At 38.5% G+C, this 25,735-nt stretch overlaps 1 protein-coding gene across 24 annotated transcripts in view; it reads left to right on the top strand.

Annotated features, from left to right (window-relative positions):
- FN1 (fibronectin 1) overlaps positions 1–25,735 on the top strand; it is a 75,428-nt gene that overhangs the window by 10,321 nt on the left and 39,372 nt on the right. For all 24 annotated transcript variants that reach the window (XM_008966347.5, XM_003805007.6, XM_008966311.5 and 21 more), the window contains exons 7-20: positions 679–870; positions 1,639–1,818; positions 2,437–2,613; positions 3,713–3,865; positions 5,158–5,286; positions 6,568–6,711; positions 10,971–11,092; positions 15,790–15,970; positions 16,165–16,341; positions 17,479–17,607; positions 17,712–17,801; positions 18,619–18,813; positions 19,430–19,702; positions 21,285–21,551. In XM_008966347.5, the coding sequence (XP_008964595.2) occupies positions 679–870; positions 1,639–1,818; positions 2,437–2,613; positions 3,713–3,865; positions 5,158–5,286; positions 6,568–6,711; positions 10,971–11,092; positions 15,790–15,970; positions 16,165–16,341; positions 17,479–17,607; positions 17,712–17,801; positions 18,619–18,813; positions 19,430–19,702; positions 21,285–21,551 (2,409 nt within the window). The remainder of the gene's footprint in view (positions 1–678; positions 871–1,638; positions 1,819–2,436; positions 2,614–3,712; positions 3,866–5,157; positions 5,287–6,567; positions 6,712–10,970; positions 11,093–15,789; positions 15,971–16,164; positions 16,342–17,478; positions 17,608–17,711; positions 17,802–18,618; positions 18,814–19,429; positions 19,703–21,284; positions 21,552–25,735) is intronic.

The following is a 25,735-nucleotide window of genomic DNA, read 5'->3' as shown; positions in this document are numbered from 1 at the left end:
TGAAGGCACCCTCTGATGAGCTCGGTTACACAGAAGAGTGAGGATGTATTGAAGGCATCTGCTGTATGGAGTGGCAGGATGATGTCTGTGATTTAGAAATATAATCCCGGCCAGGCGAGGTGGCTCATGCCTGTAATCCCAGCACTTTGGGAGGCCGAAGCGGGTGGATCACCTGAGGTCAGGAGTTTGAGACAGCCTGGCCAACATGGCAAAACCCCGTCTCTACTAAAAAATACAAAAAAAATCAGCTGGGCATGGTGGTGCGTGCCTGTAATTGCAGCTACTTGGGAGGTTGAGGCAGGAGAATAGCTTGAACCCAGGAGGCAGAGGTTGCAGTGAGCCGAGACCACGCCACTGCACTCCAGCCTGGGCAACAGAGTGAGACCCCATCTCAAAAACAACCCAAAAAACCAAAAAACAAACAAACAAAAAGAAATATAATCCCAGTAGCCCCAGCTGAGCTGGAGGATGGAGACCACTTGGTAGACACTTGTGGATTCTTTCCTAGGCTAAATGCAAAAGCTACTGCTGAATAAGGGACGTTTTTTTCCAGTCCCAGGCCAGTAGCGACATGGATTTCAGAGTGATCTCTGTGAGATCCTGAAGATCCTGACTGCAGAAAGTAGTGAATTGTCTTCTCTCAACCAGTTTTGTAACATTCCCTTCTCATGCCATTAGGAACTGGCCCCTTCACCGATGTTCGTGCAGCTGTTTACCAACCGCAGCCTCACCCCCAGCCTCCTCCCTATGGCCACTGTGTCACAGACAGTGGTGTGGTCTACTCTGTGGGGATGCAGTGGCTGAAGATACAAGGAAATAAGCAAATGCTTTGCACGTGCCTGGGCAACGGAGTCAGCTGCCAAGAGACAGGTATGCATTATCTTTTTGAAGAATAGGACTGATGACTTCATTATTTAGTTTTTGAAGGACAATACATTTTCAATGTGAAACAATAAAACAAATGAGAAGCCTGTAATCTTACCACCATGTGATAACAATTAGGGTTGGCATTTGAAATAGTTTCTTCCAATCTTTTTAATTTATGTATTTTCTTTCTGGTCATGGATATCATGGGTAAAAATTTTATTGTATTTATTTGTCTAAAGTGTTGTTACAAGAGAGCTACTTTCTGAATAATCATCAATGTTTTATATTCTAAATCTCAAATTTCAGCAGCTTTGTGATGTAAACATCTTCCAATAACCTAATATATGTATTCTGCACTACAAACATGGTAGTCACTATGGCAATAACAATTGCTACACAATTCTCCCCCAGAATAGTCTCATATATTAATTTTATGGCATAGATATAGTCATAAATATTATCCCAACATCCTTAAGCAGCATCCTTAATTGACCTGTATAAATATAGCTTTACAAATAGAGAAACTGAGGCATGGCAGCAGAAGTGGTCATGAAGGACATCAGCAGAAGAACTCCGGTGTCGTTCTATCCGCAGTAGACGTGGATTCCTGAGTAATGCATTTTGACTGAAATTAACGAGATGAGCATCTATACTCATAGCTTCTTCCTTTGAGGGCACAAGCTCAGTATCTCATTGAAGCCATAAATAAGCAGCTGCTGCTGGGAGATAAAGCATCTCTGTTTACTGACACTCTTTTGATTATGATTGTAGCTGTAACCCAGACTTACGGTGGCAACTCAAATGGAGAGCCATGTGTCTTACCATTCACCTACAATGGCAGGACGTTCTATTCCTGCACCACAGAAGGGCGACAGGACGGACATCTTTGGTGCAGCACAACTTCGAATTATGAGCAGGACCAGAAATATTCTTTCTGCACAGACCACACTGGTGAGTGTCCCAAGGGGGAGCCACAGAAGTGAGAAAAACTCACTTCCATGCCCTATTTTTATTTGCCAGCATTCTAGCCATTTATTTTGAACCCGCCCAAGAAGCATCACTTTTGTTCAGTTTGGACTCAAGAGATCGCGGCGCTCACGTAACAGCTGAGGATTCTTCCATCTTCCCCAGTACTGTTGGGAAATGACACCAAGGGAGTAGCCTTCTAGTTCATTTGATTTAACACATTGGGATTATGATGTGATTAAAGATACTTGTATTTTGGAATCAGTAGATGATCCCACAGGGCTGAGGAATACAAAGGATGAATGTTTTAGTGCCTTAGCTTATTTTCTGGTTAAAACAATGTTTTATTCAAAACTATCATTTAATCTTTTGTGGGGGGGTGCTGGGGAAATGACAGTGAAAGTGGGATTTAAACCTGTTTTGAAGGTGTGAAGGTAAATATGCTAAGAAGCTTAGAACTATATTATCAGACATTTTTTATTCTGAGATAGACTGTCTGTGAATGAGCTGCAGAAACCTGGCTCTCTCAGACCAGTAATTCTGTGTACATTGGAAAGCTCAGCAGTAATCTTTTCCTTCCTTGTTGTGTATTGTTCCTGGCAGTTTTGGTTCAGACTCGAGGAGGAAATTCCAATGGTGCCTTGTGCCACTTCCCCTTCCTATACAACAACCACAATTACACTGATTGCACTTCTGAGGGCAGAAGAGACAACATGAAGTGGTGTGGGACCACACAGAACTATGATGCCGACCAGAAGTTTGGGTTCTGCCCCATGGCTGGTAAGATGAAGCCCTTGTGGGTTGTCTTGTTTGACAACTATTTAGGGAGTAGAGACTAAAGACTAGTGTCCAGTTTACTCCCATTTCATTCATTAACACAATTTTGAGACAACAGAAAACTTCATGTGAAGTGTATGTGTGTGTGTGTGTGTGTGTGTGTGTGATGTTACATCATATACATAAGGATTGGGAAAAATAATTAGATAATTATCTATATAATTTTTAAACCTCATTGACATGATTTAATGTCAAAAATATAATTACTTATTTGTAAGTCTGGAAATATGAATTTGCACAGGTTTGTCTTTGTAAAGAGCACACAACTGAGTAGCTTACAACATTTAATATATGTATGACGGCTTTAGTCACAGAGCTACAATATTGACACATGGTTGTGGTTTGATGGGCATAAGCTCTATCACTTATTAATAAGTGCCAAAGTGACTAAAACTCAATGTTTTCTAACAGGTAGGGAATCTCACTCTTTTTTAAAGGTCCCCAGTTTGTATAGATGGCGAACAAATGGAAACCAATACCTTTTACTTCTTTTCAGATTTCAAGAACCCCATAGATTCCCTTTAATTTTCCAGTTGTAGAAACAAGAGCCTGTGCGGTAGGCACTGTCAAGTGTGACTATGAGACAAAGAAACTGCTTATACTTTTATTTCTTTCAACAAAAGAAGATGCTGAGTTTAGAAGAAAAAACCCACTTTTGCTTGTAATTCTATATCCAAACCCATAGTTTTTATTTGATCCAGAATAAACTGGAACTGGGAAAAGTTATGAAGCAGTAGTTAAATCCAGGCTTCTAGAACAGCAAGAACCCTTTGTGTGGATGTGTAGATATTATCTTAGTTTAACATCCCCTAACCCTTCCTGTAACTATTTTCTATGACACGTTTGGACTACGTTTTCTGCCTCCAGGGCTCAAAAATTCTACCCCTTCACCTGACAGCACTTAGATTTCTTTGACGCACACAAAGCTTCTTCCCGAGTGAGAATTCTTAGGACTACCAAACTGAACTGATCCTATTGCACACATACGTGTTTAGACCTGGTGATCATTTATCAAGTGCATTTCTCATCCATTTCCAAACAGCCCATGAGGAAATCTGCACAACCAATGAAGGGGTCATGTACCGCATTGGAGATCAGTGGGATAAGCAGCATGACATGGGTCACATGATGAGGTGCACGTGTGTTGGGAATGGTCGTGGGGAATGGACATGCATTGCCTACTCGCAGCTTCGAGGTATGCTGGCTGATTAACGAAAACATTTGAGATGGCAAAAGGTACAGAAAGGGACACTTTTTTTTTATGAAAACTTGCATTATGCCAAAAGCAGGGGAAGAAATATGGAATGCCACGTCATTCATTAGTCTACTGTGCATGGTAAGATAAGCCTGAAAGGCTTACTTAGCAGGCAGCCTGCTAAGACAAGCGGCATAGCAATGCTAATGTTCTGAAACGCTCCTAGGATGTAAGTACTTAGGCTGAGCCAAAAAGATGGCTTCAAAAGTAAGAATGAAACATTTGATCCATTCAGCTTTAGGCTATGCCACTGGATTCATGTCTAGAAAAGATAGGATAATTTCTGTAAAGAAATGAAGAAATTGCTATTCTAAAATCAGATCCTTACAGATCCAGATTTCAGGAAACAAATACATAGGGGACTAACTTTCCTTGTTCAGATTAGTTTTTCTCCTTTGTACCCAGCTATATAATATGAGGAGGTATTGACTTTTTAAAAGTGTTTTAGTTTTCCATTTCTTTGATATGAAAAGTAATATTTCGGGAGAACTCTGAGCTATTAATAATCTATGTGGCTAGTGCGTAGATATTGGTCTGAATTTGTTCTCCTTTTGTGGTGTCCAGTGGGTAACACCATCCGGGAGTAATAATTACATGTGGTGTTGCAGAACTGAAAGAGACCTTAATAACACATAGAGACCTCACTCTATAGATCAAGGAGCTGAGACCCAAAAAGGAAAAAGTAATTTTCTCAGGATCTCTCAAAGAGTGAGCAACAGAGTTGGCCTAATTTATTTTAGCGTTGTGAATACTGTTGACATTTTATTTCCCAAATCTAAGTATCTCCTCCCCTTCCCCCTATTCCAGAGACCACACCACCACATCATGCTGGGTGTTAGATAAATATGTTTAATCTTCTTCTTATTTATCCTAACAAGCCGATATTTAAAGGAAATTATCAACTAAGCAAGAAATTTTCAGAAAGTAAGACATGTATTTGTTCAAATACTGGCTTCTCACAGGAAAGTGTATTTTACCACATTCTTTACTTGAGCATACTGTAACCTCTGCAAAAGTTACACATTTGGGGAAGAAAAAAATTTTTTTGGCAAAAATTGTATTACTGACCAAGCTTTGAAAAAAATGTTATTCTATGCTTGTAGAAAAGTTATTTTAGTGGAAGGTGTTGATACTTAAGTGGAAGTAGCTGTATGCTTTGAGAAGCATACCTTTTTTCTTTCATCAATGGAACTTTAAAAAGTTTTTCACTCACCCACCTGTTTCCTAAACAGATCAGTGCATTGTTGATGACATCACTTACAATGTGAACGACACATTCCACAAGCGTCACGAAGAGGGGCACATGCTGAACTGTACATGCTTCGGTCAGGGTCGGGGCAGGTGGAAGTGTGATCCCATCGGTGAGTAGCCCTATTTCCCTAGATGAGTTTGCACAGGGGGAATGGTTAGCAAGTTTCAGATAAGAAAAGCTATGTGAAATCACATGACTGAAGTTGGCTCCAGACTTTGATCAGTTGCTTGCAAAGAACTTTGCAAAGTCTTCTCTCTAATACTGGACCAAAATATCTCAATATTGGTAGTCATCTGGTTTTTGCTGAATTTGGTGACAAATTTAGGCTTATTTTAATTGAATGGAATTTATTCTTGGGTTTAGAATCATAAAGATAATCCATGCTATTAAAAGTATTCTTTCCTTTTTTTTTGTTTTTGTTTTTGTTTTTTTTTTTTTGAGAGAGAGTTTTGCTCTTGTTGCCCAGGCTGGAGTGTATGGCACAATCTCGGCTCACTGCAACCTCTGCTTCCTGGGTTCAAGCAATTCTCCTGCCTCAGCCTCCTGAGTAGCTGGGATTACAGGCATGCGCCACCAGGCCCAGCTAATTTTGTATCTTTAGTAGAGATGGGGTTTCTCCATGTGGGTCAGGCTGGTCTCAAACTCACTTCCTTACCAGCTGTGTAACAGCATGAGCAAAGGGTGTAAATATCACCCACCAAAACACTCTAGGTTTTTTTTTGGCTGCCCTTCAAAATAGAACTAAGCAAATAGTGAAGGCTGAGCCTTAAAAGAGCTGTGTTACCAGCACTACAAAGTTTAAGGTGATCCATTACTATTTCTTTACCAAAAGAGACAGGTTGCTCACTGAGAAAACAAACTGCTAACATCCGTTTGTTTGACGTGAGATTACCAGAACTGAGAGAGAAGCCTGAGAGGTTTTCTTAGAAGCTGCTCAGCAGGTATACTCGTAAAGTCTAGTTCATTCATTTAAATGTCAAACAGTTTCTTTAAATTTTGAAGAAGTAAGGAAAATGAAATTATTGCAGATTTTTTTCTTGCTATTTAAATGTTAAGCCAGTTATATTAATATGGGTAAAAATAATAACTAATATTTAAAATTAATATGTAGATTATCAATATACACTGAAATCTAAATCTTTACATTTTTATTTAGAAATATTAGCTGTTAGAAAACCAAATATTCCTCCTAATAGGTACTTTGGTTTTTTTTTTACTACAAACTGTCCTGTAAGGTAAAGAATGTGAACAAAATATTTTTTAACTGCATATATTTGTAAGAACAATTGCAAATTTCTATTTAAACTAAATGTATGCTCTAGCACCCTGAAATTAAATTCGTAGTTATAAGTCTTCAAGGCTGTTTATCTTTTCCTTCCATGTATTTTAGACCAATGCCAGGATTCAGAGACTGGGACGTTTTATCAAATTGGAGATTCATGGGAGAAGTATGTGCATGGTGTCAGATACCAGTGCTACTGCTATGGCCGTGGCATTGGGGAGTGGCATTGCCAACCTTTACAGACCTATCCAGGTAAGTAGCTCTATTACTGCAAGTTGAGAACTGCCAATTGGGTTATAACAACAGGGCAGTGATTATTAATGCTCTCATGCCTAAGTTGGGGGTCTCCCCTCTTTCCCACCCTTTTCTCTTGTTATTATCTAATAATCAATTGAATTTTTGATTAAAATAATTTTTCTCTCTTCTTCTATCAAGTAAAAGGTAGAGAAGGCTATGAAAATGTGCCTGTTTATAATTTTACTTCTTAACTCTGTAAAATATTCTGTTAGGTTAAGACACTCTGGCTAATTTCATCTTATATCCATACATGGAAATAAAAACCACCAAGTGAGTTATGCTGGGAGTAAAGGTTTGGGGCTTTATATTATGATTCTTAACAGAGAAGCTGCATAGAGAGATGGCATGAAATGCAGCATAAGGTACGTGTTCATTCAACATGTCATCTAAGCTCCCTTTGCATCAAACTTTTCATTTGTTTGATCAGTTGCCACCAGGAACACAGTATGTTGGGCCAAGGGTTGAGTAACTTGGTCAACTCTCTGCCCACACAGTTCAAACACTCTTAAATGTTTATTGCTGGGTTTTTCCAGGTCACAAAGACATCATGCCTAGCTGTAGGTGTAATTAGTTCATTTGGGGGAAAAATTGCATTTAAATATTCACTGAGTGATTATAATAAAACATGTTAATAAAACATGAAAGGCTAATTAAAAGGCATCAGTTATTTGAGCAACTGCTGAGGTGCAAAGTCTCCAAAGTCTTCACTAACGTTTGACTGAAAATATGGCCTACATTCAGAAATAAAAGAGTTTCAGGATGTCAGAATCTGCATGTGACAGAAATTAAGATTAACTCCGTGATAAAAGATTCACTGTGACAGAGAACAAGCTATGGGAACAACTTGGCCAAAGGTAGTGTTAGCCAAGCCTCATTCCTCCATTTCCTCATCTGTAATATGGGAAGATTGTAGCTGATTACCTTTAATGTTCCATCCTAAATACTCAACACCCAGATGCACTTTTTCTAGGAACTTGGAAGATTCTGCTTTTCCCAACCCTCAGACACTGTCAGTGCTGGGGAAGGTGACTTCACTTTTGAAGGCTTATAGCACAGATTGACCAACCTCCTAAATTATATTTCTTGGAGGATTTAGGTGTAGGAATCACTTAATTTTTTGTAACTTAATATATATTTAAATCTGATTGTGGAAGTACTATAAGTATATGAATGGTTGGTTTATTTATATGATGCAAATGATACTTAAATGGTAGAAACTTCTAAAAAAATGCTCTGTGGTTTCTATATTTATGATTGTTATTGGTGTTGCAATTTGCTGAAAATGATTTCCTCCTGAATGATTGAGAGAGATCTTCGTCTCTCTAAACATAAGGCTGTCCACATAGCTGCTTGCTGGAAGCATTTAGGTGGACATGTTGGAGATAAAATCTGGAAAGGAAGGAATCCTTGAATATTGGAGTATTACATGTTGACCTTACTCCTACTCTTTAAAAAGGAGAACAGCAAGATCCCACTGAGCATAGAGGTGATTTCGGAGGGAAGAGATTGGAATTTGACCTCAGATACGCTCTTTGGTGCTTATCTGTATGTCTGGTTTGCTCCGTGGCCTAGCACGTAGGGCTTTAAGAGTGTGGTGAGAATAAGGGAACAGCAGATTACCAACAGATTGTCTCTGAGTCCTGCCTTGTTTGTTCCTCCTACAGAGAACTTGGTAGAGTTGTTCAAACTAGCAAAAGATAAGAGGCATTTGGTTTGTCAATAAGCAACTAGAAAAGCACAGATCTCAGCAAAATAAATAGAGAAAAAAAGGACTGAGTCGAAAAATCATAAATGTTTAACTTCTCCAAGGACACTACTATTGGAAATTACTCATTTAGACTTTATTTTAAACTAATTTTAAAAGTGTAGACATTGTACTATCTCCTTTTTTTGGTATCATCTCAACTATTTTATTGTTAGTTTATTCATATTGAATAAGAGAGGGAGTAAAGATTTCACAATGGCGATAGCTAGTATATGCCAAGTAAGTTAATTTAAAAAGTTATACCAACTACCAGTAGCGAAAAAGGACTGTCAAAAGTTTAAATCTAAATAATGTAAAAGATGTCATAATTTTTAACTTTTCTGTCTTTAAAGGATAGGTAGTATAAGCTAGAATATAGGAATTTAATTGATCTAAGAAATAACTGACACAAAGTCTCTTTACTTCCTGAACAAAAACATGCTAAATTCCATTGCTGTTCAGTCCATTTCCTTTAAAGGTGGGCTATGCCACAAGGCTAGATTTTAAAACGTGGAATTTCAGACCAGTGCTCAAAATCTTATGAAAGCAAAAGGGACCTCTGTAGTTGTACTCCACTTTGGCTTGAGTAAAAACCACTGCTGTACCCTTTTTCTTTCCTTTCCCTGCCCATTTTTATCCTCCTCCTTGTGTCCTTGTGGACGTAGAAATATGATTAGGCTTAGAGGTGAACAGTAAAGGTCATTTATGTTATCTTTTCAAAACTTAATAGACATTTAACCATCATAAGCTTGTCCCCCCTCAAAATCATGATTGACAAGACTAAATAAAATGTATATCAGGTGTCTCTTTATGGAGGAAATTGTAGTAGGATTTCTTTAAAGGATCAATATTTAAATAGCCCTATGCCAATTATCATAAATAATTAAGGACATGATATTCCTAGCTTTCCTGATTTACATGGAAGTACGTTAAATAGTCACATCTCCAAAATTTTTCTTGAATAGTTGTCTTTAAAAATGTGTTTACATTTGTAAGGATCTTCATAAACAGAAGGGGTAATTCAAAGATGGGCATGGAATTGACTTATGCCAATTGATTAAAACAAACATCCTGTGTGTTCTGTGAAATACATACAACTTTAAAATGAAAAACTCATAATTTTATGCATGAATTTTGGTGTTCACGTGGCTTGGAAATATGTGCACTAAATGGAATTAAGATTCAAAGTATTTGCTAATCTTCAACCAACTTTGAATTGTTACTGGTGTGGAAGTGAGCATATTGTTTTAGAATTTCTGAATCTACATGGATATCCAAGTTATACATTTTTTCTGCTACAGAAAGCTTTGCTTTCAAAGAGAATTTAATGGCTTAGATAATAAAGTTTGAAAATCAATGTATTTTTTTTCCTAGAAGCTTTCAGAAAACTTAAATCTGTTAATAATCTGGTGAAGTGCTTTATTACACATGCAAAATTTTGTTCTGTTTGACAGAGTGTCAGTTAGAAATTCTTGAAAAGGTTACTATAAGCCACAATTTTTATTTCTAGTAATTTAAACATTGACTGACATCATAAAGATAGTGTTTTAAGAAAAGACAGTTTTCTGTTCTGCAAGCATACATTTTCTAGCTATTTCATTATTATCTTAAATGGAGTTAACACTATTTAGAAATTGATGCTACTTCCCTTATTTTCCTTTTGTTTTAAACAAAAGAACCAAAACCATACTTTAAATTTTGTTGATAACAGTGATATACATCAAGGTGTAGAAATACTGAATTTAGTATACACTTCATAAAGTCATTTCTGTTGACAACTGATTTTGGAAAAAAAATAAATTTAATCACTTAATAATTTGATGGATCAATGGTGTGATTTGGGAGTAAACTTCTTGAATAAAAATAAAAACTCGATATTTTTTCCAAACTGATAGACTGCTTAGACTGATGAGAAATAAAACTAGGTCTTTAATTATTACCTTTGCTATTTGTCTAAGATTCTACCCCCATTTAGAAATGTGTTTGTTTTACATCATCTCATATGGCCTTTGGAATGTTGTTTCCTTCTTAGGTAGTAGATTCATTCTTGATGAAAACCTTCCAGAATTAGAATTTGCTTTAAAAGAGGCTCAATACAATAAGTAAATGAAGTTTGTGTTCTGTATTACATTATTTTTGTAGGATCGTTTCACAATTTTCTCACAATTCTTACTTTGATAGTAGAGAAAATAAAAGCAAGCCAAGAGACTTTTTTAAAAAATATATTTTATTTGCTATAAACAACTACAATTTGCATTTCTCATGTGAATAATAATAATTATCAGCTAAAAATGGATTTGCTGCATTGATTTTCAATGTAAATATTTAAAAGATTAATCCCAGATAATTTTATTATACTCACATTTAACGACAAGCAAAGCTGTTTATAATGATGACTGTCCATGTACACAGTTTTAAGTTGAAGTGAGTGAATATTCAAGATAATTAAATGTTACATTTTCATTTTCAGGCTCAAGTGGTCCTGTCGAAGTATTTATCACTGAGACTCCGAGTCAGCCCAACTCCCACCCCATCCAGTGGAATGCACCACAGCCATCTCACATTTCCAAGTACATTCTCAGGTGGAGACCTGTGAGTATCCCACCCAGAAGCCTTGGATACTGAGTCTCCTAACCTTATCAGTTCTGATGGTTTCTTTTTTTCCCAGCTTTTGAGCCAACAACTCTGATTAACTATTCCTATAGCATTTACTATATTTGTTTAGTGAACAAACAATATGTGGTCAATTAAATTGACTTTTAGACTGAGGGGATTTTGGTTTTGGTTTTGGGTTTTGTTTTTTTGCGGTGGGGGGGCTGGTATTTGGAAGAATTTAGCTCTTTATGTTACAGAAATCTTTTTTGCAAGGACTTAGAAATGATAATGCTTAAGATTGTTCTTGCCCAATATGGGAAGAGAATCTAAGGTTTTTATATGTCTTGCAACCTCATCAAAGGAAAATTACTGGCATCATTTTCATAATTTGAAAAAAAAAGCCAAATTAATATATTTCTTTTTTGATTCACTTTTTAAGTGATCATTTTTAAAACTTTACTTTTGACCCACTGAATTTATTTAGATAGAAGGAAAAGAGATGATGGGAGGGAAGTTTAGATGAAGGATGGCAGTTGGTTTATTTAAACAATAGCCCTGTGATTTCCTAATGAGAAGTGACTAGAAATTGAAGAAACCAAATAAGGAGGATATTGGTCAATTTAGCTTTAGTTTCTCTTACTCTCTCAAGCCTGCCCTGTTTAACTCCAAAGTTCATGGCTCATAATTTGAGAAACACTGTTTTAAACACAGGAGAAAAAAATGTCCATTTTAAATCATAGCTATTGAATTCTACAATTACAAAGAAACAAACAAACAAAATTTGACCAACCCAGGCAGTTAAATTTAAACTCTTCAGGAAAAATTTAAGCTGTTAAAATTATTCTTTTTCTAAATTTCTAAAGTGGAGGGACAGCATTTTTCAGATTTAAAAGGGCCTCCTAGGTGCCCAGAAAATTAGTGGAAAGAACCACGTCTAGATGCATCTTTGATGTGTCAGAGTTCCAAGGATAAAAAGAAACTTTTAAAGTCTTCTATACTCAGCCAGGTTATCAATCAAATATGAGGGCAAAATAATATTTTCAGACAGATTTTAGGCAGTTTATCTTCCATATATCCTTTTCTTTAAGGGTATTTGTAGATAAACTCCAGAAAAACAAGAGTGAAATAAGAAGGAAGTTGTGGGGTCCAGCAAACAGTGCTTCCAAATCAGACCCCTGATAGAGGTGGAAAACTTTGCAATGCAACAACTGCGTAGCTGGCTTAGAGGACAACCAATACAGATGGAACAGAAAGATGAGGATGGGATTGTGAGGGATCAGGGATTGAGGTCTCCAAGAATAAAAAGGGACTTCATAGAAAAAGTAGGCTTGTGGATAATTAATCACAGGGGCAAATAATGCAGTTAAAATAACAACATGACAATCAGGTGGAGGAATGTATAATAAACCCAAATGTGGCTGGGTGCAGTGGCTCACACCTGTAATCCCAGCACTTTGGGAGGCCAAGCCGGGCAGATTACCTGAGGTCAGGAGTTCGAGACCAGCTTGGCCAACATGGCGAAACCCCGTCTCTACTAAAAATACAAAAATTAGCCAGGCTTGGGGGCGCACGCCTGTAGTCCCAGCTCCTCAGGAGCTGAGGTAGGAGAATCACTTGAACCCGGGAGGCAAAGGTTGCAGGGAGTTGAGCCAAGATCGCGCCATTGCACCCTAGCCTGGGCAACAGAGCGAGATTCTGTTTCAAAAAACCCCCAAGTGTATTATAAGGCAATAATTCCTATACGAAGCAAACTAAAATGCAGCAATATTAAGGTATAAAAACAAAGAGAGGAATAATTCCATTGAACCTTGATCCACCCAGCAGTCATGATGTTAGACTCATTGAAAAGAATGTATTTCTAATGCATGATGCGATCGGTCTATAGATGTGTCATGGAAACTTGGTTGCAACTTCAAGACAAAATAAAAAGTAAACATTTACATGAAAAATGGTGGATATGGAAGGTGGAGAAGAGAGGAGATAACAGCTTTATCTTTCAAAATAGAGAATTGAGAGATGGTACCAAAAGCTGATGAAGTTAAAAAAAAAAAAGATAATATAATACTTTAAATTACAAATATAAACACAAGAAGAACAAATATAATGATACAAATGTCAGACACTGGGAATGTCCAAGATTCTGGAAGGAAAGGGTGGTATTATTGAGCTAAATCCTCAACTTTGTCTGGGCACAGTGGCTAAAAATTAGCCAGGCGTGATAGCATGCACCTGTAGTCCCAGCTACTTGGGAGGCTGAGGCGGAAGGATCGCTTGAGCTTGAGAGGTGGAAGCTGCAGTGAGCCAAGATGGCACTACTGCCCTCCAGCCTGGGAGACAGAGAAAGACCCTGTGTCAACATAAATAAATATATAAATAAATCATCAAGTCTCATATTAAAGAGTCTGTAAATATGACTTATTGTTGACAAATGAAACAAATAGAGGTGTAAGCATGTTGTCTACATGGAGGCAAGACCAGAATAATAGAAAATGGAAACAGATTTTCTTAAAGAGGGGAATTGTGTCTTTCTCATTGGCTCAATGTAGTCTCCCTAGAGTCTAGAATGGTTCAGCACCTGGCACACTGCTTAACAAATGGTGAATGAAAAAAAAAAAAGAAAAGTCATTCTTCTTCTTCTTTCACCCTATGTCCATAATCTGGCCATTTGCAGAACTTGATGTCCAGTGATTGAAATCAACAGCATCAGTGCATCCAACATCTTCTAGTCTCTCATCTTCTTATTACATCATTAATTTTATTTACTTTAAAATTAAGGATATCCAAAGTATTATGTGAGACCATTGCAATGGAGACTTAAAAGTGGTATAAAATATACTTTGGGCCAGGCACAGTGGCTCACGCCTGTAATCCCAGCACTTTGGGAGGCCAAGGTGGGCAGATCACGAGGTCAAGAGATCGAGAGCATCCTGGCCAACATGGTGAAACCCTGTCTCTATTAAAAATACAAAAAAATTAGCTGGGCATGGTGGCGCATACCTGTAATCCCAGCTACTCGGGAAGCTGAGGCAGGAGAATCGCTTAAAACCAGAAGGCGGAGGTTGCAGTGAGCCAAGATCACGCCACTGCACTCCAGCCTGGGCAACAAGAGCGAAACTCCATCTCAAAAAAAAAAAAAAAAAAAAAAAAGTACATTGAATTGGAAAGTCTTCAAAGAGCAGCAGTGATGAATTTTTTGAGATTTTTAACAATTACAAAAATTCAGGGTTTTTTCTAATGGATGCCACCTGAGACTTTATTTTCTGTTATTTTCTTCTAATAACTAGCCAAACAAGCTCATGTTGAAAAATGATTACTAAATTTGAGCTAATTGCAATGACTGGTTTCAAAATTTTCCACAGTGTATTTGAGTTAAAATTTCACTGTGAAGAGTACTACGATCACTCTCGCTTATTCCAAAAATATAAATGGACACTTGAGTATTTGAATTATTGAGGAACTGGTTGACTGGGTAATTTTTAAAAATCACTGGGCATAAAAAATATATTTTGACTTAGTTTAGAATATTTACACTTGAAAGTGTCTCATCTTTTCTGAAGTAAGGGTGTTTCTTTCATACACATTTTATTGCACTGAGTTTTGTGACCCATGGCATATTAATGAAGCTGAACAGGATGTGAAATATAAACTGGAAGCAAAAGATTAAATAAACCAAAATTGCATTTTTTCTGTAGTCTTGTCCAAAATTGGGTAACCACTTCTGATGGGGTAGCTCATATCCAAGAATGAGTCACAAAACCAGACTCGTTGAACCTGGTATATGATGAGTCACAAAGCAACATTCTGCCTTTGTTTTTTCAGGACAAGAAACTTGAATTGTATCCCACTGAGTTAAAAGATAAAATATATGGCATTGGCATTTCTGTACTTCAGAGAGGAATATATCTGTTTGTGGTAGGAATAAAAAATAAATGAGAGAGGCAAAGCTTAGGTTCATCATATTATGTTACTGATATAACACAATTAACTTGGTAAAAGTGAAGGTGTGGGTGGGCGTGGTGGCTCACGCTTGTAATCCCAGCACTTTGGGAGTCCGAGGCAGGTGGATCACCTGAGGTCGGGAGTTCGAGACCAGCCTGACCAACATGGAGAAACCCCATCTCTACTAAAAATATAAAATTAGCCAGGTGTGGTGGCACACGCCTCTAATCCCAGCTACTCGGGAGGCTGAGGCAGGAGAAGCGCTTAAACCTGGGAGGTGGAGGTTGCAGTGAGCTGAGATTGAGCCACTGCACTCTAGCCTGGGCAACAAGAGCGAAACTCTGTCTCAAAAAAAAAAAAAAAAAAAAGTGAAGGTGCCCAGTGTCTGTAACTATGTCACCCCGGGCATATCACATATCACTCTTTTTCCGTCTGTAAAACGGGAGCAACAATGCCATTGCCTTATCATCAGAAGGATATGGAGACTAAATGGGAGAATGTAGGTAAACAGCACAAAGTATGGGTATCAGTAAGTAAACTGCAGCAGTTTGTTGATGTTAACAATAGTTAGCATTATATCTAACTATATCTAATGATATAACCATTGGGAATCCAGTTTTCCATGATTTTCCTCTAGAATGGAGCTGCCTAAGTCCTGCCTAAGTCATTTTTCTTTGAAGATTACTGAACATCATCTTCAAATGTTCATCCTTGTAAACACATGTGTGTGTGTGTGTGTTAATTTAAATTTTCAGAAAAATTCTGTAGGCCGTTGGAAGGAAGCTACCATACCAGGCCACTTAAACTCCTACACCATCAAAGGCCTGAAGCCTGGTGTGGTATACGAGGGCCAGCTCATCAGCATCCAGCAGTACGGCCACCAAGAAGTGACTCGCTTTGACTTCACCACCACCAGCACCAGCACACCTGTGACCAGTATGTACACAACCACCCTCATGCCTCCTACCCCTGAGGTTCCTAGAGCTAGGCTCTCCTGAGGCAATGCTTTCCTTCTCAATTCATATTCTTCCATGAGGGGCACCAACGTTTTTTAAAATGATGTTGGCGACGAGGACGGTAAATTTTCTAGATGACTGAAGGCTGACTTTCCCCTTTCTGTGACTCTCTAGGCAACACCGTGACAGGAGAGACGACTCCCTTTTCTCCTCTTGTGGCCACTTCTGAATCTGTGACCGAAATCACAGCCAGTAGCTTTGTGGTCTCCTGGGTCTCAGCTTCCGACACCGTGTCGGGATTCCGGGTGGAATATGAGCTGAGTGAGGAGGGAGATGAGCCACAGTACCTGGGTAAGCTCAATATGTCGCTCAAGACAGGTTCAGGGCAGCTGCTGGAAAACTCTCCTTGTGGGGGTGGGTGGCCTCTAGGCAGGTGGTATCTGTGGTTTGGAACTGGTTGACAGCTCAGACTGAACAAACCACCCTCTGGCATGAGGAAGGGAAGGACTGACTCTTTCTAAGAAGTGGCCGGGTTTTTCCCAAGCCACCATCACGTGTTCCTGGTCCCTGATGCCAGCTGCATCATGCGCCTACCTGTGCACAAGTTCCTACAGCAAAAGCTGTGTTCTTGGTGGAAGTAATTACCAGGACTGCAGCTGACAATGTGAGCACAGTATGGTCACTCATACTTTTCAAATTGTTATGGTGAGGGGCCTTTAAAAAACTTTATTGGGGCACTGAAGTGTGTGCCATGGTAAGCACTGAGTTCAGTGAATTTGAATTCTTATAAAGTGAACACACCACAAGACCAGCACCCAGATCAAGAAAAAGAACATCTCTCTACCCTCACCCCATCATCTTCCGCCAATAATCACTACCCTGACTCTTACTGCAGAGAGCTATTTTTAAAAATTTGGCATTCGATTACAAAAATTATACGTCTTTAGAAAAAAAGTTGGAAAAATGAAAGGAAGAAGGAGGAGGAGGAGAAAGGAGAAAGACAAGAAGTGGGGTTTTCCCATAGTACATTAATAATCACAGATTAGGTGGGGTGCAGTAGCTCACTCCTATAATCTCAGCACTTCGGGAAGCTGAGGCTGGTGGATCACTTGAGGCCAGGAGTTCGAGATCAGCCTGGCCAACATGGTGAACCTCTATCTCTAATAAAAATGCAAAAAAAATAGCCGGGTGTGGTGGTGTGCACCTGTAATCCCAGCTACTCGGGAGGCCGAGGCAGAAGAATTGCTTGAACCGGAAAGGTAGAGGATTCAGTGAGCCGAGATTGTGCCACTGCACTCCAGCCTGGGCAACACAGCAAGACTCTGTGTAAAAATAATAATAATAATCACTGATTAGCTATTAGCACATTACCTTCTAGTCGCTTTTCCCTATGAATATATAATTCTTAAAATATCCTTCTTATAAGCTGTAGAGTCATTTGAGGGACTAGTTTGCTCTGATTAGTTACCTTTTCTTTTCATTTCAAAGATCTTCCAAGCACAGCCACTTCTGTGAACATCCCTGACCTGCTTCCTGGCCGAAAATACATTGTAAATGTCTATCAGATATCTGAGGATGGGGAGCAGAGTTTGATCCTGTCTACTTCACAAACAACAGGTACATGTGTGCTACATAGTGTTAAAAGAATCTTTTTCTGTAAAACACAGGCCTGTAGTAGCACTTCCTGACTGTTTGCCCCACTTTCTTTCTTTCTTTCTTAGCGCCCGATGCCCCTCCTGACCCGACTGTGGACCAGGTTGATGACACCTCAATTGTTGTTCGCTGGAGCAGACCCCAGGCTCCCATCACAGGTCAGCTAAGCCTCCCCCTCTTTGGCTGCTATGTTAATCTTAATGACATCAGCAGGGAGGGCGCAGATTCTGACTGCGGACCTGCATATCACTTTAAATCTCCAATATAATTTATGGGAGAGGGGTTTGTGTGTGTGTGTGTGTGTGTGTGTGTGTGTGTGTGTGTGTGTGTGTGTGTGTGTGTGTGGCCGGGGGGAGTTATTTTCTATGGCACATTTCCCCTTGAAACCATTTTACCAACTCCCTTATACACACACACCACAGCATACACACAACCTGTAAAGCCAGCTCATTGGCTTATTAAAGCAAGTGTTCCCAGGGTTGAAGAGGTGTAATTTTCCTGAAAACGTTGCTCTAAGATTTATCCTTAAGGAGAAAGCTGAGCTGTCTTCTTAGCTCATTAGGTGATTGAACTGCCTCATCACTGAAGTTCCAAAAAGACACACACAGTGCTAGACAACTCTGCTCAGGCTGGTTCATTAATTGCTTCCCTCGTCTGGAGCTCAAAGAGGAAAAATCAGCTTAACATGAATGTTTTCACCTAATGGCATCTCTAATTGACATTTATTAAGGATGTCAGGTCTTCCAGGATGACATTTATTATTAAAAAGGTTCGCATGACTGTTCTTATTTTATCTTCGTGCTGAATAGTCATTATTAGAAGAAGTGGCAATATTCAAAGAGTCAAAAAGAATCACTGGCTCTTCACTAATCAAGCAAGATGCTAAGGGATATTAGAAAAGGGAGGATTTATGGTGTTTCTAAGCCTCTGTCTCAAAGAAAACAGTGCATCTTACTTTTGCTCATGAATCTGCAGGGTACAGAATAGTCTATTCACCATCAGTAGAAGGTAGCAGCACAGAACTCAACCTTCCTGAAACTGCAAACTCCGTCACCCTCAGTGACTTGCAACCTGGTGTTCAGTATAACATCACTATCTATGCTGTGGAAGAAAATCAAGAAAGTACACCTGTTGTCATTCAACAAGAAACCACTGGCACCCCACGCTCAGGTAACTTTTTTAAGAAGACACTTCCTATGTTATCTTATCAGGATTGTTCCTGAAGGAGGGTTGTTTTGTCTCTGTCAACAGTTCTCACATTCAAGAAATCTTATATATTAGTTTTTCCCTAAACTTCTGATATTTAGCTGAAATGTCATAAGTAACTTATCAAAGCTGGCTACTGGCCTTTCTGATTAAAAACCGACACCATAACGTCCATCTACAAATTTTCCCCCAGAAGCTTAAGAGTCATTTCATTTTTGATTCTTAAGTATTATAAAATGATTCAGTAAAACAAAAACCATTACATTATTTTCTGCAGTTATTTCAAAGGCTTTTTCTAAAAAATTTTTTAGTATCTTTTCTTATAACCCTCTCCCCCCACCACCATATGACACTTCATATCCTGGTAACTCACTTATTACCTATTTTAGATAAAAGGTTCAAATGTCATAATTTAAGCACTATGACTGGACCATGAAAATGTGATCTGATTAAGAGACAAAACTTAGCAAAACTCTCGAATGAGAGGCTCAATGAACTGCCTAACATATCCAAGAAACTGGCTTCTTAAAAGTAATCTTCAGCAGAGAATGTGAATGACCAGTTGACTCTTGTCTGTCAGATACAGTGCCCTCTCCCAGGGATCTGCAGTTTGTGGAAGTGACAGACGTGAAGGTCACCATCATGTGGACACCGCCTGAGAGTGCAGTGACTGGCTACCGTGTGGATGTGATCCCCGTCAACCTGCCTGGCGAGCACGGGCAGAGGCTGCCCATCAGCAGGAATACCTTTGCAGAAGTCACCGGACTGTCCCCTGGGGTCACCTATTACTTCAAAGTCTTTGCAGTGAGCCATGGGAGGGAGAGCAAGCCTCTGACTGCTCAACAGACAACCAGTATGTCTTCTCCTATCTTTACCTCCCCTCCAAATTCTCCACCCTCACTTGCAGCCTGTGAGAAAGTGCAGTAAACCATTCACTCAGAGGTGTACGGCTTAGAGAGAGGGAAATACCCAGCCGGCAAGGGAATGCATAGTGAACACAAAGCACATTAAACTTGAAAACAAAACTCAGACAAGCTCCATGGATGCTAAGTGGTAACCCATTTCTAAAATACATGTACCAGCTGAAGGGTACTAAGAGGGGAGAACTGAAGAGAATCTAATTTGAGTGCATTTTTCGTGTAACTAAATATATCTAGATCAAAGTTAAAATGCAGGATCATAACACTTAGAGTAGAATTCATTTAAGAATAGCAATTGTCAAGTGTCTAGTATTACTAGCCACCAGCTTATCTGCTCAGTTTTTACAAGCATTATTCTCATATTTACTCTTTGTTTTGACCTTAGGAAGGAAGGTCTTATTATTATTATTTTATTTATTTATTTTTTTGAGATGGAGTCTCGCTCTGTCGCCAGGGCTGGAGTGCAGTGGCACCATCTCAGCTCACTGGAACCTCCACCACCTGGGTTCAAGCAGTTCTCCTGCCTCAGCCTCCCGAGTAGCTGGGACTACAGGCGTGTGCCACCATGCCCTGCTAATTTTTGTGTTTTTAGTAGAAATGGGTTTCGCTATGTTGGCCAAGCTGGTCTGAAACTCCTGACCTCAAGTGATCCACCCACTTTGGCCTCCCAAAGTGCTGGGATTACAGGCATGAGCCATCGTGCCCAGCCGGAAGGTCTTACTAGTATCCGTATTGAATACTTAAAGAAACTGAGGCTTTAAAAAAGTTCTGCAACTTGTAGGGTCACAGAGATAGGAAGGGATAGAGCTGGCTCTATAACCTATGTCCGAAGCCCTTGCTCTCAATTATTATACTCGACTGCCTCTTAAAGATTTCCTCTATTTGAAAGGTAATTTAAATTTCGATGGGAAAACTGCTGGTTATTATTCTCAAGAATAAACTCCACAACTTATGTGATTCTGATAGTGCAAACTCACCAGTATCCTACCATGAATCTGAGGATACGTTATCATTACTGTAATTACTGTCTAATCTGAACCATGTGAAAATAACTTTTATTTCTCTAGTAAAGGGCTATTCACAGAATATTGCTTTTGACCCATAGAGACCTTCTTCTTGCTGTCATTTTAGGAGGCATATCCCTTTTTCCTTAATCTGTTTGGCTCAGAGCTAACTGTGAACTTCAGAAGTGTTTGTTTTGCCTTTTTAAAAATACCATTGCTTTAATGTAACTATAATTTCTGAGACTGATGCGAAAGTCTTGCTGGAAAATTAGACTTCCCAAAGGATCACAGTCAAGCAAAATGGTTCCACAATTTCTCATGACTGGCAGAGTTTTGGCAAAGTTTTGTGTAGCACTCAATCTCTTACTGGCTCAGTTTTTCCAGGGTTTTGACTTTCACATAGTTACAACCTTGAGGAGAGAAAACTTAGACATTCAATCAAGTTTCAGGACTTGAGTTATGATCATTACTGATCTAAATATTTCTTGGCATGTTTCTTCTTTTTTCCTAGAACTGGATGCTCCCACTAACCTCCAGTTTGTCAATGAAACTGATTCTACTGTCCTGGTGAGATGGACTCCACCTCGGGCCCAGATAACAGGATACCGACTGACCGTGGGCCTGACCCGAAGAGGCCAGCCCAGGCAGTACAATGTGGGTCCCTCTGTCTCCAAGTACCCACTGAGGAATCTGCAGCCTGCATCTGAGTACACCGTATCCCTCGTGGCCATAAAGGGCAACCAAGAGAGCCCCAAAGCCACTGGAGTCTTTACCACACGTAAGCCGAAAATTAAATGCCTTTTCTTAACTATATTTACATTCTCTATTCTTCATGCTTTAAAAAAAAACAAAACAAAACCAAAAAAAAACATTAAAAAATTAGTATATAATTTAAATCGTGATACTACAAATGTGCTCCATAGACTGGCTGCTGGCCCGTTAATTGTTTGCTGCTAGTCTGCAACAAGAAAAACGGTTGTGCCAGAATGTAAATCACAAAGCACACTGCTTAGTACAGCTGAGAATTTTTCTGAAGCCAGATTTTCTTGATGAAGGAAGCAGTGTGTTAATTTGCACACATTGCCAAGCTCGCTCTTTCCTCTAGGGCCAGCACTTTGAGTAACATGGGTTTAAAGCAGTCTGTTATTAGAAAAATTAAATTCGATTACATTAAATGAATTTACCAAAGACTAGTTAAGGCAAGAAAAAATTAGCACCTATGTCTACATTCTATTACTTTGGGCATTGAATAGTAACTATAAATGCAGAATAAAAATATCTATGGATTGAATGGGAACCAACTAATTGAACATGAAGCCAAGGAAATGATTTCTTTATGAGTGTTGGCTGCAGAAGATTAAAGTACTTTTGCAGACAGAATCGCTCTTTTCTTAAATTACTCTTGAAATTCCTCAGAGGAGAAAAATACTAACAATAATTTTTGGTCATGTCTATCCTTTTGCTCAACATTTTAAAGGAAGTGGTCTTAAATCTCCCACATATCTACATCACAATAACGACCTCTATTCACAAACTGATTTCTATTAAATACATTTCCATTTACATTACAGAGAATTGTGAGACTCCTTATTTCTAGCTGAACATCACTTGTTATTTTCAACTTGACATTTTTGAATTATAGAAGCACCTAACATAAGCACTTCTTCAGCATATATTGTAACCATGGACTAGTTTGCAATTTTCTAAGAGCTTTCAACAAATGTTACTCTTCGACTAATTTAAAAGTATGGATGTTAAAGAGCATTCAAAAAGTCCGTACAAGCCTAGTTTGTAAATAACTATGGAATTGATTTCCCAAAGAAAATACAAACTTTTCCCCATAAGAATTCATACTTTAAGAAAAACTTACTTCCATTTAAATTTACTGTATGAAGTTTGGCTCATGAAGGCTTTTTCCTAAATAATAGTTAATCGTAAGCAAGTAAAATTCACTTTTAATTTGCAAATAAGCTTACTTGAAAATTTGGCTAAAATTTTACACGGTTCTAAGATAGTCTAAGATCTACTCTCATGAAATTAATGTCTTTATATTTCTTGTAAATATTCATTTCTTATAAATGTCCTTCAGTGAATTAGAATGGAGATTTCAGTGAATGCGCCCTTTCAGTAGGTGTCGTCTTTTACTAAAATGTAGAATTCTATAGTTGTCTTGTTCATTCCTTAACATAAGACATATTTTATGTAGTTTCTTTTGTTGAACACAGTGCTTATAAAAGAAAAAGCATTTTTAATGATGCTAACAATAATTAAGGGAAGGTGGTGGGTCAAGATATTTCAAGTACTTCTGAAGACTGATATATTGGATATATTATTTTATGCTTTGCATAACACATTCATATAAAATATAATGATTTTAATTGAAGTACTGATAGCCAAAACTAATTTTATTAGATAAAGGTTAACATAGTGTCTGGAACATTGTATGCTTTCAAAAACTATTTGGTGAATAGATAATTGAAAAAGGAATAATAACAAAAACAGCTAAATGAAGCTTATATTTAAATAAACTAATGTTAAGCAGGGTATTCTACAACTCCATTTGAACTTTAAGCACTTCCTAAGGTTGTAAACATCCACAAGGCTTGCATGTTTTTGAAATTACTAAATTTCTATAGTTTTTTATTATCTTACTAAGCTGAATTCTGGGAGTAACTTTTCTGAGTTTTATAACTTGTGCTAAATTCTTAAGAGCAAATGTGAGAAAAGTTAGGGGAAAAAGCTGTTTCTGGGGAAAATTCAGCTTAGTCTTATATTGATAGGGCAAATTTTATTTCTTTAACAGCTGGGCTGTTCTTCCCTAACAAGACCTGCCAGAACCCATAGCTCACACTTAGAATCACATCCTTTGTTTGACATCGTTTGTGGGTTTGTGGTTTGGTGATTTTCCCATAATGGCCTTCCCAGGCAGAGAGCATCATCTTAAACTTGGGAAGACTCTAGGTGGCTGGCACAAGCAATAGAAAATACCTAGTCTTAAAGCCCAGGACAGTTGAGGCGAATATAATTTGTAAAAAAAGTTGTGGTTTTTGCAGATGTTCAGTGAAAGAAACTGACTGTTCTCTGAATTGTTTTTTGTGGGCCATTAAAAATGGTCACACAGGGCTGGCCATGGCATTTTGGCAGAGTCACCAGCAGCCAAGTGGTGTATAATTTCAGAGGTACTAAAAGGCATCAGGGGTCACCCATCCCAGTCATGTCCCCCCACCCCCCCACCAAACACCATCAAAATAATAACATACATAGATGAAACAGCCCACTAAACCAGTAGTACCTCAATTCAGCCATTAGAGCTATCATTATGAAGTGGCCCACACATATATTTGGCTTTTTCTCACACAATATTTTTAAAATAAAAAATGGCTCCTTAGAATCCAGACTGAAAAAAAAAATGCGAGAATTGCGATGTTGATTCTAAATTCCCACATGGCAAAGAAAAAAAAATTGACTGGAGTTGAGTTGAGACTGGAGTCTGAACACTTTTTAATCCCTGTTTGTATAGTTCTGGAGACTAATTCTTTGTCTTGCCAGCCATTCATAATTTAGTATAAATGCATTCAGAGGTTTTTTCCCAATGGGAACAAAATTTGATTGAGATGTAAAGAGAGGAAGAATTGTGGAGATGTCAAACATGTGACCAGAGCTATTAACACACTTGATACCCTTGAACTTAAACTTACCCAACTCAAAATATCTGGCCTTCTATGATCTTACCTTTCTACATTTATAATAAGATTTGCAAGGTTGTTGGAAATCTCTATCTTAACTTTATATATACATGCCTCTTTCTTTCTCTTTCCTTTCCTTTCCCTTTCTTTCTTTCCTTCCTTCCTCTCTCTTTCTTCCTTTCCTTTCCTTCCTTCCTGCCTTCCTTCCTTTCTTTTCTTTCTTTCTTTCTCTTTCTTTCTTTTCTTTCTTTTTCTTTTTCCTTCCTTCCTTCCTTCCTCTCTCTCTTTCTTCCTTTCCTTCCTTCCTTCCTCTTTCTTTCTTTCCTTCCTTCCTTCCTTCCTTCTTTCTTTCCTTTCTTTCTCTCTCTCTCTCTTTCTTTATTTTTGGTGCTAAAACCCAAAACAAATCTTTTATTTAAAAATAAGATTTTTTGTTTTTGTTTTTGGCCAGGTGTGATGGCTCATGCCTGTAATTCCAGCACTTTGGAAGGCCAAGGTGGGCAGATCACCTGAGGTCAGGAGTTCGAGACTGGCCTGGCCAACATAGTGAAACCCTGTCTTTACTAAAAATACAAAAATTAGCTGGGTGTGGTGGTGGGCAACTGTAGTCCCAGCTACTTGGGAGTCTGAGGCAGGAGAATCACTTGAACCCAGGAGGCTGAGGTTACAGTGAGATGAGATTGCGCCACTGCACTCCAGCCTGGGTGACAGAGCAAGAGTCCATCTCAAAAAAAAAATTGTTTAAGTAATATTTTATTTTCTTTCTTTCTTTTTTTTTTTTTTTTTGAGATGGAGTCTTGCTCTCTCGCCCTGGCTGGAGTGCAGTGGTGTGATCTCGGCTCACTGAAACCTCCATCTCCCAGGTTCAAGTGATTCTCCTGCCTCAGCTTCCCAAGCAGCTAGGATTACAGGCATCCACCACCACACCTGGCTAATTTTTATATTTTTAGCAGAGACAAGGTTTCACCATGTTGGCCAGGTTGGTCTTGAACTCCTGGCCTCAAGTGATTCACCCACATCAGCCTCCCAAAGTGCTGGGATTACAGGCATGAGCCACTGCGCCTGGCCAAAGTAATATTTTCAATAAGAAAAATAACAGTGATGTCAGGATGCTAGAAAATGCAAAATAAATTTGTTATAATTTCTGATTCTGGTGATAAAATACTAAATTTTTGCAGTATTATTATTCTGAAAGAATAATCACATATTTAAAGTACAAATCTTTAGACTTCAAAGTGCATCCATGGTGGCAGATTTTGTTTAACTTTTATATAGC

This window comes from Pan paniscus, chromosome 13 (assembly GCF_029289425.2).
Source record: "Pan paniscus chromosome 13, NHGRI_mPanPan1-v2.0_pri, whole genome shotgun sequence".
Lineage (NCBI taxonomy): Eukaryota > Metazoa > Chordata > Mammalia > Primates > Hominidae > Pan > Pan paniscus.
The sequence above is the reverse complement of the archived record's forward strand: the minus strand, read 5'-3'. Positions and strand labels throughout refer to the sequence as shown.